This window comes from Camelina sativa, chromosome 13 (genome assembly GCF_030686135.1).
Source record: "Camelina sativa cultivar CO46 ecotype springtype chromosome 13, ASM3068613v1".
NCBI lineage: Eukaryota > Viridiplantae > Streptophyta > Magnoliopsida > Brassicales > Brassicaceae > Camelina > Camelina sativa.
Genome location: NC_141892.1, coordinates 14,561,412 through 14,574,528, shown reverse-complemented (window position 1 = coordinate 14,574,528; position 13,117 = coordinate 14,561,412). Strand labels below are relative to the sequence as shown.

At 37.3% G+C, this 13,117-nt stretch overlaps 2 protein-coding genes and 1 long non-coding RNA gene across 3 annotated transcripts; 2 read left to right on the top strand and 1 right to left on the bottom strand.

The window, feature by feature from the left end:
• The first annotated feature begins 816 nt into the window (after positions 1-816).
• On the top strand, positions 817-5,149 carry LOC104707132 (serine/threonine protein phosphatase 2A regulatory subunit B''beta). Its single transcript, XM_087480096.1, has 13 exons — positions 817-1,232; positions 1,715-1,951; positions 2,058-2,163; positions 2,246-2,345; positions 2,506-2,611; positions 2,719-2,809; positions 3,339-3,480; positions 3,578-3,725; positions 3,885-3,994; positions 4,078-4,234; positions 4,325-4,450; positions 4,536-4,689; positions 4,816-5,149. The coding sequence occupies exons 1-12, from the start codon at positions 1,074-1,076 to the stop codon at positions 4,677-4,679; spliced, it is 1,626 nt and encodes a 541-aa protein (XP_087336222.1). The 5' UTR covers positions 817-1,073; the 3' UTR covers positions 4,680-4,689; positions 4,816-5,149.
• A 2,291-nt stretch (positions 5,150-7,440) lies between these two features.
• On the top strand, positions 7,441-8,652 carry LOC147929572 (uncharacterized). The gene is made up of 2 exons (XR_015577357.1): positions 7,441-7,712; positions 7,963-8,652. It is a non-coding gene; the product is annotated as an uncharacterized LOC147929572 (long non-coding RNA).
• A 2,431-nt stretch (positions 8,653-11,083) lies between these two features.
• Positions 11,084-11,899, bottom strand: LOC147929571 (uncharacterized). The gene has a single exon (XM_087480095.1). It carries the CDS (start codon positions 11,869-11,871, stop codon positions 11,179-11,181), a length of 693 nt encoding a protein of 230 aa, XP_087336221.1. The 5' UTR covers positions 11,872-11,899; the 3' UTR covers positions 11,084-11,178.
• Positions 11,900-13,117: the final 1,218 nt, after the last annotated feature.

Genomic DNA, 13,117 nt, shown 5'->3' with positions numbered 1-13,117 from the left:
TACCATATAAGAGCTATCAAAAGACTTATTTGCTTCATTGTAAAGATATAAAAGATTTTTGGAAAAATAAAAGAGAGAGTTTTCTCACTATGAAGCTTAGGCTTTGTTTTGTTTATCTAAGTTAGGTGAATTCCTTTACTTAGTAAACGTTTGTTCTTATGTCTTTTTGAGTGAGTCATCAAGGCATAGAGCTTGTGTTGTATCAGAGTCTTATCACAACTCTGTGGTGCACTTCATTTTGCCATCACTCCCCTCATTTGGTCCCACACGAGATAAGCGACCGCCATCGTGTCAGATCTCCATCTTCGACCATTATTTCTTCATAAGAGAGAAGAAACCGCCAACTTGTGAAGCCGCCATATCTATCCCCATACGAGTCTCACCACCGAGTCTTGTATCATTTGGTATCAAAGCGAAAAGCTCCTACCTTTTATGTTTGATTTCAGTTTTATTATATATAAAAAAAATTTTGATTTTTGTTTTGTTTAATTTGTTTTTTATAAAAACAAAAATAATAAAAAAAAAGTTTTAGAAATCTCACCAAATCAATTTTTTTTATATATATAAATTATCCTAAAATATCCCAAAATCTAATAATAAAATCTCACCAAATCACAAAGTATTTTTAGAAATTCCAAAAAAGGAAAAACGAATATAAAAACTCTAACAAATAACAAAAAATCATTTAAAAGTTCAATCAAATCTTCCAAAAACCTAAAATATTCAAATGGCACCAAACCCCTTAAAATACAAGTTCAATAATCTCTAAACTTCTAAATTAATAATAGATGGTAATATTTTTTGGTATTTTTCTCTCTACTTGTATTACATTTTAATACTAAATTATTCTTTAACACTTGCTTACTTATTCTTTTGTCAAAAAAATATTATTTTATTTATTTTCCGGTATTTCAGATCGAACAAGAAAAAGGATAAAAAAGAAAAGAGAAGAGAAGGTGATGATTCGTTCGATGTGTTAATAAAGATCTCAACTTTGTTAACGCATAGATCCCTATCATCTTAACTGTTATCTCGTCTGGTGTTGTTGATGCGATTAGATCATCTGAAACAAGATGAGTATGGTGGATGCGATTGTTCGCGGAGACATGGCTTGTTTGGATGCAGATTTATTGCAGCTTCAAGAGATGTCTTCGTTTGTACTAACTTCGAAACCTGGATTCACTCAGAAGCTCTTTGACCAGTGGCTTTCTCTTCCTGAAGCTCAGCGACAGGTATCTGAGCTCTGTTTCTGCTTTATTTGGCTTTAGAATTGCTCAAGCTTGGTGTAAAGTTCAAATCTTTTGATAGTGTTAATTATGCAGCAGTGAGAGTTTCAATGATGTCCTTATGTTCTGCTTGATAGTGTTAGTTATTCAGTAGTGAGAGTTGCAATGATGCTTAGGTTGCCTAATTACTCTGTGCTGTTGAAGATTCCTGTAAATTTCGAATCTTTGATAGTGTTAGTTATGAGTTATGTGAGTTTTACAATGATGCTTAGGTTACTCTGTGATGTTAAAGATTGGTGTAAAGTTTGATTTTTGTTGTTGTTGTTAGTTATGCAGTATGTTCTTGTTTGATTGTGTGAGTTTTACAATGATTACTGTGATTTGGTTTCTAAATTACTCTATTCACTGGAATCTGAAGTCTAAAGCTTTGTTTTTTTTTTCTTCTCGTTGCCTAATCGGTTTATATATATATATATATATATATATAGATTGCGTCATTGCTCAAGGATGCTATAGGTGGAGCTCCTATAAATGCAACTGGAAGTTCATCTGGTTCAAATTCTGCCACGAGTAATTCTATACCATCTATGTTTCCTGCGGGAAGTGCTCCTCCGCTTTCGCCAAGGAGTTGTGGTTCACCGCGTACAACGAAACAAAGAGGCCCTTCTAACTTAGGTTCTTCGCTGAAAGTCGTCAGTGAGCCTGTTAGAGAGCCAATGCCTCAGGTTTTTAACTTTGGTTCTTCTGCAAGTTTTGATAAGTGCATTCTTTTTTCCTCCTTTCTATACTAATGGAGTAAGAACACTTACTTTAAACTTGAAATGACTGTAGTTTTATTTCAAAAATGGCCGCCCACCACCAAGCGAGATGAGAGAGCAATGCATGTTCAGAATCAATCACTTTTTCTATGGTCACATGGATGGACTACAGATACAAGGTAAGAAGTCATAGTTTTTCCAATATTTATAGTGACATTTATCTGAAATTTCTCACTAACTTTTACCCTTTCCAATACACAGAATTCAAATTAGTCACCAGAGAAATCTGCAAGCTCCCATCATTCTTCTCCACTTCACTTTTCAGAAAGATCGATGTCAATAATTCAGGTTTTGTTACTAGGTGTGTGATGTCATGCTTTTTTGTCTTGTGGATTCTCATGTGTGCATAGTTTGCAACGTACTTCAAGCTTCCTGCTCATTTTATTCTCACTGTATCACGTGTGTGGCGATCACTGTATTGTAAAAACCGGTATAACATTTTTGAGTGTTTGATTATGCAGAGAAGCATTTATTGATTATTGGGTAAACGGGAACATGTTGATAATGGATACAACGACCCAAATCTTCAAGATATTAAAGCAGAAAGATCAGAGCTACATTGTCAAGGTAATTTTCTTTTTGTTTGCATATTAAGTCATGAGAGCTGAGTTAATTTCCTAATCTACTTGCTCGTGTGTTTGCACTATTAATTCGCAACATTTTTTACCTGGCAGGATGATTTCAAACCACTACTTAAAGAACTGTTGGCGACACATCCTGGGCTAGAGTTCTTGCAAACCACACCTGAATTCCAGGAAAGATATGGTGAGGTCTTACCTTCATATAGTGTTTAGCCAGTATCCTATTTTATCTCACCTTCTCCCTCTTTATATTGCTTGAGTAATATAATGTTTAGTAACTTAGCGGGGGGTTTGGTTAGCTACCATCATAATTGAGAAGAACGAATAATAACTCTGCGCTTTGTGGTATGATGTCTTATCTAACTTTGTCAGATGGTTATGATGTCTTATCTAACTTTGATAATTGATGCATCGAGATGATTACGTTGCAGTTATCTGTTTGGATTTAAGATATTTTATCAGCTTAGATTTCCTTGTGTTCTATTTCTCATGAAGGGGTTATCCACAGAATCAATTTTCCAAGTTTTGGATTTATATAAGACAAAATTTGGATCAATTTGCCAAGTTTTGAATTTTTTTGTTACTGAAATAGCATTATGAATCAAGTGTCATTTAGGCAAGGAAATTAATTAAACATATTTATTGTTTGCTATGTCGACTTACATTTTTAGGATGCCATTTTGTCTGATACAACTTTTATTTTGATGAGTCAGCTGAAACCGTCACCTACCGAATATTTTACTACATAAATAGATCTGGGAATGGTCGACTTACATTTAGGGAGCTTAGACGGGGAAACTTAATTGATGCAATGCGACATGCTGACGAAGAAGAAGATATCAACAAAGTGTTGAGGTACTACTAACAAACAGAGTTCATCCTATTGGTTGTATATATGATTTTGTTTCTCTTTGTTTGACGTCAACATTTTTCTATTTACTTTGGCATCTAGATACTTCTCATATGAGCATTTCTATGTCATATACTGCAAGTTCTGGGAGCTGGATACAGATCACGATTTCCTGATTGACAAAGAAAATCTTATGAGATATGGAAACCACGCACTTACTTACCGGATTGTCGACAGAATATTCTCCCAGGTTCTGTCTAAAAAATCTCGATCTTTTAGAATGATTTTTAATGCCTACTACTTGAAGATTGTAGTTATATTACATCCGTTTGAGAATTCTGTCCTCTGTTCAAAGTTTTTATTGCTCTTAAGATGACTATCATCATAAAAGTAAAGCATTGGTTCTCAGGTTGCTAGGAAGTTCACTAGCAAAGTTGAAGGGAAGATGGGGTATGAGGACTTTGTGTATTTCATACTTGCAGAAGAAGATAAATCGTCAGAGCCTAGCCTAGAATTTTGGTAAGCCGTGTTATAAGGATCCAAAGTTGCAGACAGATAGCGTTTTGAGTGCTTTTGTCTGACTTAAGTATATTTTGGACTAGGTTTAAGTGCATAGACTTGGATGCAAATGAGATTATTACGCGAAATGAGATGCAATTCTTTTATGAAGAGCAGTTGCATCGAATGGAGTGCATGGCGCAAGAAGCTGTTCTTTTTGAGGATATTTTATGTCAGATGATTGATATGATCGGACCAGAGGTTCAACATGATAACTCATTGTGCCCAGTTTTTCTCTGTAACTTCTGCAATTTTGTTATGTGTTTGATTGTTTCTTGTTTCCTTCCACAGAACGAAAGCCATATAACGCTGCATGACCTGAAGGGCTCAAAGCTCTCTGGAAATGTCTTCAACATCCTTTTTAATCTCAACAAATTTATGGCATTTGAAACACGGGATCCGTTCCTCATACGTCAGGTACTTCATATTTGATATTCAACCTTACTGTTTTCTAGAAAGCACATGCCTCTTATAACATTTCGAGTTGTCAAAACGGAAACAGGAGCGTGAGAACCCTACATTGACTGAGTGGGACCGTTTTGCACATAGAGAATATATTAGGCTTTCTATGGAAGAAGACGTTGAAGATGCATCCAATGGAAGTGCTGAGGTTTGGGATGAGTCGTCACTGGAGGCTCCCTTCTGAGTTCATAGCGGTAAGTCAATGGAAAATCGCAATCTCACTTAGAAGATGAAACCAGTGGAATTGATAAGAAAAAAAAAACTAAGAAGTTGAAGGTTGTGTCAATGTTGTTATCTCATGATATTAGTTAATTATGCAGTCCCTGAGAAGAATCTTTGGAGTCCCTAATCATGCAGTCCCTGAGAATAATCTTTGGAGCTCTCTGGAGAAAGGGAAGTGAAAACCAAGCAAAGTATCCTCTTTGAATACCATACACTTACCTTGGATTTGTTTTATTTTTCTTTCAACTTCTCTTCATTTGTTAGCTGATTATAGTAGAGTTATATTTATCAAGAATTGTCCGCTAGCTCATCGCTTTATGCCTTCTTCACCTGTATTGCTCTCACTTTGTTCCATCACTGGGTTTTTGTATGTACTTTGTAGTTGTGTTACTTCATTATCTCGAGCTGCTGAAAATTGTGATAATTCCTTCATTCACGTTTTTTTTCAAGTGTCTTGTTTTTTTTGAGGAATCATTAAATACCATTAGAGGCAAGCATGCATTAAGAACAAGTCTCAATACCACTAAGCACCCTAATTATCAATTTCCATTGGCTAGAAATGCAAAGCTCTTGAATAGTTTGGTTCAAGAATTTCATCAAACACTTTCTGGGCATGAAATTCCTAAAGTCTAGAATCAACATGATCAAGGCTGATCTAGCATTATAATCACCAAACTAGATAGGAAACACATAAATAAAGCCCTAGACATCAAAGATCAATCATCTATCTCCCTAATCTACTTAGCCCAAAGTTCTAAGGATCTACTCACTCATCATCATGATCACACAAAGGAAATGGTTTGATCTTTGTGAAATCATAATAAGAGATTATAGCTTAAGAGATTTGAAAGAGAAATTGCTATTAAAAACTTAGAAGTACTCAATCATTCAACAAACCAATAGTAGATGAGCTTAAGAACCCTAAGTGGCTGTTTAACAAGAGATAAAACAAAGATAAGTCTCCCCTTATTAGGGTTAGGGTATTAATAGGAAAACATAGAAGGACCCGGGTCAACCCAAAACAAACTGGGTCAAACCCGGATTAAAACTAAAACAAGTGTGGACTAAAGTGAACCGGGCAAGCCTTGGCCAATTGAGATGGCCGATTGGGACAGTCGGGCACACTTTGGCCGATGGTGGTGGCCACTGGTAGCTCCTGTCCGTGGCGTGGAGAGTTCAATCGGCCGACTCTTGGTCGATGACCTTGACCGATGGCTTCAATCGACCATCACTTGACCGCTGCTCTTGGCCGCTGGTGTCTCCTGTTCGTGATCCAAGTGAGTTCAATCGGTTGGCTTTTGGCCGATGGAGGTGGTCGATGGTCTCCCACGGCCATGGCTTGGCTGATGGTCTTGGCCGCGTGTGGCTCCTGCCGTCACTCTGGCTGTATATACGTCGACTAAAACAGGTATAACTCTTTACACGCACATCCGATTGGCCTGAAATCACCTCCATTGCAAAGCTTACGCAATTTCCAATAACTTAGATGAAGAACTCTGGAGCTAAATCCCAAGGCAAAGTCTTCATACGAGTCGATCTTTGAGGGACTGCAGACTGGTTCCGAATCATCAATCATCTTGTGTGCATCCAAATGTGTGTCTTCCATTATACTGCTAATTATTGACTTATTTGGCTCCAAAGAACACTTTTCTTGTACATCTCTACTTCAACATCTGAGATAACAAACTTGATGCAAAATGCAACCTAAACAACCTAAATGCTCATGAATATGCACAAAACAATGAAGAATTAAGCTCTAAAATTACATAAAAACACAAGATATCAACTCCGGTTTGTTTGTTTTATACTCCTCTCTATTTCATAATATATGATGTTTTAGAGAAGTTATTTTGTTTCATAATATTATTGTATGTTTTTAATTTTTTATGCAATTTTTAGATTAGTTTAATATTTTAGATTATGTAGTATTGTTTATGATTAGTTGAATTTTTTCTAAAGTAGACGTTTTTAAGGGATGGATGTATTAAATTTGATATTTTAGAAGATTTTAGGGTATTCTTAAAATCCATTGTTATTGAATTAGTGATTTTTAAAAATCCTCTGAAATCAATTGTTATTAAATTTGAATTTTTTTTCAACCAAACATTAAATTAAAACTAGAAAAGAACTCCAAGATTGGTTGCCCAAACATGAGGATAAGAGTTTACAAATGAAGTCTCTGAGGCTAAGGATCGTGACGACCGAGCAAGGCAATTGGCCCTACCGTTGGAATCACGAGGGATCCTGGTCAGGGTGAACGAAGAGAAAGCAGATCGGAGCGAAACGAAGTCCTACAACAGGTTTGAGAAAGCAGGTCAATCGTCCGGCATCTGCACCATCGTAACTAACTCTGCACAGTCTGTCTCGAAAGCTTGACAACCAACTCTAGCTGCTAGCAAAGACTCCATAGCCCAGATTAGAGCTTGCAATTCCGCGTGTAGAGGGGAAGGTTCTCGTCGAAAACTTCGTGCTCCCAGAAGGATCATCGAATCTTCAGCATTACAACACCACCAACCCAGCCCCTGAAGAGGGTCCGTACCTTTCCATGAACCATCAATTTGGTACCGAGAGAAGGAGCCCCTATCCTCCAATTGAATTTGAAATTTATATAAAATCATTCACAATCTTTGGTTATTCAATCAATAATTTATAAATCCCTTCTAGAAGATTGTTTTAACATTTTTAGTACAAACATATGACTTACAAAATCACATTTTATAGGTGAAACTTTGAAGGATTGTAATAAAAAGTGTTTTTTTTTTTTTTTTCTGGAAGAACCCATCTCCTTGGGTTCTCTTCTCCTATTCTCTTTCTCTTTCTCCTAGCCAATCAAGTTGATCATTGCAGCTCAAGACATTTTTGCGCAATCAAGTTGATCTCGCTGATCCATCTGTGAATGTCGACTCCGACACGCCACCTCTGGTGGTTGTGGACTTGTGGGAGTAACCACCGTTCAATCAGAATTACAGATTTCAGCATCTACCGTCATCTTGAGGTCAGTGACAACAAGTCCATCAACCTAATCATTAGTCATCTACTTAAGCTAGGGTTTATCTCTGTTCTTTTCTTATTTAATTATTGATGTGTTGTTATATTGTTGGTTTTTGTTTTTTTCTAATGCTTAAGTTGTGACAAAGATTTATTGACATTACTATTAATGTCCTACGATCTGTTATGTATTTGTGTGCTGTTCTTGATTTGGCATGGTTAATTTTAAATGACTTTTTTTGTGGATGGATAAACAGATAATGATGACGACTTCATCGAATCAAGATCTGCAAGTGTTTGTTCCATCGAATAAACAAATAATGACCGTCGACTTCATTTCAGTCTTTTGCATCGATGAGAAGTCAATTCCAAAAGGGGCCAGATGCTCCGCCAATGCCACTTTTGATCTGCTGCAGTGTCAATGCATGTTCACTACTTGCTTTTTCTCAGCTGTCAAAGCTGCAACTTGCTCTTTCCACTCAGCACCTACGGCACTCACTATAGTATCAACTGCAATCCTCACCTTCTCTGGTAATTCAACAGAAGGAAATGGAAGTGAAACAAAATCGGGAAGTATGACTATGTTATAAGACTCCTCGTACGCAGGCTCATTGTTATCAAGTCCGCCATCAGCTCCAATAGCGAGCAAAGTGGGTTTCGTAAGAGGCCAACTGCTGTTAAAGAGTTTAAATGGAGAAATGGTTGGTTTTATTCACGCTCGGACAAGGCGGTTGCAGAAGGGAAACCGGATCAGTGTCTCCTCCACTTTGAATGACTGGAAGAGCTTAAATTGATATAGAGTGTCAGTCTGTGTAAATTGTGTCTATTATATTTTTTTAAGTAAATGATTTGAAACTACAGTGTGAACTAGAGATCTCACTTATACATAACACTAGAACAAGTGAGGATGTTGAAGTCCAAGTTGCTCTTCTTTTTCCTTTTCTAAATATCCTAAAATCACCTAAAATTCAATAACCAAATCTCACTAATCCCAAATCATTTTCTAATTAAATTATATAATATCTCTACCAAATAACCAAAATCTCCTAAAACTACACTGAAATCTCTCAAAATCCTAAAATGTTAAAATCCCATCAAATCTCCTAAAATATCAAGTTCAATACCCCCTCCTTAATCTACATATTTTTACTTTAAGCATCCTAATGGAGGGAATATTAAGTACCCCACAATTTTGATGTCATTCTCAAAGAAAGGAACCGCAATGTCTTTTTTCCTAAATCTAGAAAAGGTTGGTTGTGTCATTGCTAGTGAGATTGTAGTAATGAGTTATTACTAGTGAGATTGTAGTAAAGTCTTATTATTTGTGGAATCCAAACCATTTCAGCAAACCAATTTTGATTGAATTGATGAATAACATAATAACAAAATCGACCAATCAGAGGAGAGATCTACAACCTGACGTTCACTTTCCGACGTCATTCTCCCCTGTTCCCTTACCTTGTCTTGTCGTCGTCGTTTTACCTTTGAAAGTGAAGCTTTAATCTCCATGTACACTCCCTTCTCTTCTTCTACTTTTAACATCTTAATCCACCAAGTCTTTAGTAAATTTTGGTGTTGTATTTGAAATTTGGAGACTTCAATTAGATTTGTTATTGGTGTTTGAACGTCAGTTTGATAGCCATGATATAGGTTGATTAAAACATTTTAATGGATTGTTGTGATTGGTTCGTAGTGAATCGTAGGCAAATTTGTGTTTTTAGTCCGAGCATTAATTTGGTTACAAACAAAGTGTAACAGTTAGAAGTTGTATAACTGGTATTCCATTAGGTGTTGATTTAGTTTAAATTCTAATTTTTTCAGAGAGAAACAATGAGCAACCTTTCCATCAAGTTAATGAAGGATATTATTTAAAAACCAGAGATGAGTATCAATGGCTTCAAAGAGAAAGTATCTTGTGCTGTATATCGTTTAGGAAATCGTCAATGCAGAGAAAAATGTGGATTTCTCTATTGTGTTGTCTGAAAAAGGAGAAATTTTTAAATGTAACAAAAAAACATATCTGCCAAAATAATTGTTTTTAGACTCGGACCGGCCGGCCGAAGCAGTCTAACCGTGAACCAGTAGATCTTCTGGTCTGGGTAACTACTAAACACTCGACAAAAACCCGCTAAAACTCGTATACTATGGTTCAACCGGTGGAGTGGATCAAACCGAATCAGCAATTTATAGCATTACATGTGGGCTTGATATATGCTGTAAGGGGATATTGATATTTATTAAACATAATGGGGGTATTAATTTCTACATACACTCTGCTAGGAACTTCATAATTTTTAAACCTTTTGTTTTCTTCATTGTTTGTCAAATTATATTAGAAAATATTCTATGTTGTTTGGTGGAGAATAATATTTGTTTTATTACAAATGGGATTTGTTAATTAGAAATTTTTTGTTTGTCAAAAAACCTCTTATTAATATAAAATTAATTTTGTTCGATTCAGTTTTCATTTTATTTTAATTAGGAATGTTTTGTTTATATATGCAATGATAAATTAATATTTTATCTTATAAAGAAGTAGTTATTCTTTGATACGTGGTCGGCTCTGGTTGAACCAATGATCCGGTGACGCGAAGCCGACGGTATTTTGGTTCGGATCGAGTTTAAAAACATTGGCCTAAACCAAAAGTAATACTAATTTTTAGTGTCTAAGTGGATATGATATGAGTCACATGACCCAATAACAATAGATCTCGATATGTGATGACCCGATTAATTGTTAGAGGTGGATTCCCCTCTAAACAAATGAGCCCGCCCAAAAGAATCCTCTGAGACCCAAATAAGCATTTGGATATCCTCTTTGAATACCATACACTTTACCTTGGATTTGTTTTATTTTTCTTTCAACTTCTCTTCATTTGTTAGCTGATTATAGTAGAGTTATATTTATCAAGAATTGTCCGCTAGCTCATCGCTTTATGCCTTCTTCACCTGTATTGCTCTCACTTTGTTCCATCACTGGGTTTTTGTATGTACTTTGTAGTTGTGTTACTTCATTATCTCCCGTTGTGCTGAAAATTGTGAAAATCAATGCTGTAGTTCCTTCATTTAATATTTTTTTGGTTGGTAGGAATCTTTATATACCATTATAGGTTTAATCTCAGGTTTGCTTGTTTTATATTAAGTGGTAACCCCACAATTATGATGTCATTCTCAAGAATCTTTTACCTGAATCTGGAAAAGGGTGGTGGTGTCATTGCTACTGAGAATGTAGTAATGTCTTATTATATGTGGACTTCTTAAGGAACGTGTTTGCTCTAAGAAACATCCATTTTGCTCTGTTCAGCTTCTCTTAGGGGGTGTTATTGGTTTATAGAATCAGTTTAGTTGGTTTGCGGTTTCTCTGAACTGTTTGTGTACTATTACTAAACCTTCCTTTATTATACTGAGAACTCTTTGTACAACAGATGAAGAAATAAGGATAAGAGAGTTTTGTACATAGCGGAACCGTAAAGTTACCAGAACCTATCTTTATTAACACTGAGATAACCAGACATGACCTTTCCACCAGTATTCCTCATACCGTCGATGAGGAAACACCAAGTGGAACCCAATGCCCCAACGAAGAAATCAGCTTCGGACGCCATTAAGAAGTTAACCAGAGGATAGTTCGTGCTCATCTCTCTCCCAAGGCTCGCTTCATACTCAGCCATTGATTTATTACCGACTTGTCTCGCAACTTGCGTGTAATAAAATCTCCAGTGAGTATAATCTTTAGTTCGGTCCACAACTTCCTTCATCTCTGTAGAGAGCCAGATCTTGTTGAGCTCCGGAAACCGATCTCTGATCTGATCAGCTAAACGCATGTACTCTTCTAAAGCTGCAACTCTCATCTCGCATGCTTTGTCTCCCATCCGCACATGAACACTCAGCATTGGCCTTGGAATCCACGGCTTGTGATCCGACCACACCTGTTTCTCAATCTCTGTCCTTTGCTTCTTCTTCTTCTTTCTCCAATCTCCAGCAGAGAGTACAATCTCGGCAGCTTCTTTTCCAAACGCAGAGTGTCGAGCAACGTTCATTAGACCACAAGTGTATTCTGTTTGGAATCTCATCAAGTATCTCACTGCTTGTGCTCTCCACCATCTCCTATCCATTTTCCGGTGACTGGGGATTAAACTTCCGTTGATCTCTGTAGTGGGTCTCATATAACTCCAAGCCTTGCCCCATAGCTTTGGTATAATGTGTCCAGGGATTTGGGGAAGCTTATTAGTGATGAGAGTGGTATAACGGCCATTAAGGATTTAGGTACATACCTGGGAATGCCCATTCGGCAGAAGAGATTGAATAAGGAGATGTTTGTGGAAGTGTTAGCACGAGTCTCATCAAAATAAGCGGGGTGGAAATGCAAATGTTTTAGTTTAGCGGGTCGCCTTTCACTAACTAAAGCTGTGCTGATGTCTATACCGGTTCACACCATGAGTGTCATTTCTATGCTAAAAAGCTTGTTGAAGGAGTTGGATAGAGTGTCGCAATTGTTCCTTTGGGGTAGCACAGTAGAAAAGAAGAAACAAACATCTGGTTGCTTGGAAGAGGGTCTGTTTACCAAAGACGCACAGAGGTCTTGGGTTACGACAGGCTGTAGAGATGAACAGCGCGTTGTTGGCGAAGCTAGGTTGGAGACTCCTTCAGGATTTGGATAGCTTGTGGGCGCATGTGTTACGAAGCAAGTATAAGGTGGGTTGTATGCTGAATACTTTGTGGCTTTCACCTAAGTCTTTTTGGTCTTCTACGTGGCGTAATGTTGCTCTGATTATTCGGGAGGTGATTAGTCTAGGACATTGTTGCGTGCTTGGGAATGGTGGCACTATTCGTTTTTGGCAGGATATGTGGCTCACAAACAAGCCACTCTGTGAAGGTATGACTGGGGTATTACCGGAGGAGTGTTTGAATGCACCAGTTTAGGACTTTTGGTGGGATGGTGTTGGGTGAAATCTTAGGTCCGTTGTTGTCTCATGTTGCTGAGGATACCAGGTTACGACTGGGAGCTATTGTTGTAGACAAGGTTATTGGAGCCACGGACCGTTTGTCTTGGGGAGAGAGTTATAATGGATCGTTCACCGTCACGTCAGCATATGAGCTGATCACGCGGAGTAACACACTAGTACCAAATATGGCTGCTTTTTGGTCCTGTGTGTGATGTGTGGTGGCTCTGGAAAGAGTCAGAATTTTCTTGTGGGTTGTGGGACATCAAGCTATCATGACAAATGCAGAACGATTTCGACGACACCTCTCGGACTCTTCTGTTTGCCAGGTTTGTAAGGGCGGGGACGAAGATATTATTCACATATTACGGGACTGGCCAGCAATGTCGGGGGTATGGAGGAGATTAGTACCGGATCGGAGACGTGATCAGTTCTTTGAAATGTCACTGTTCGAATGGTTGTATGAGAA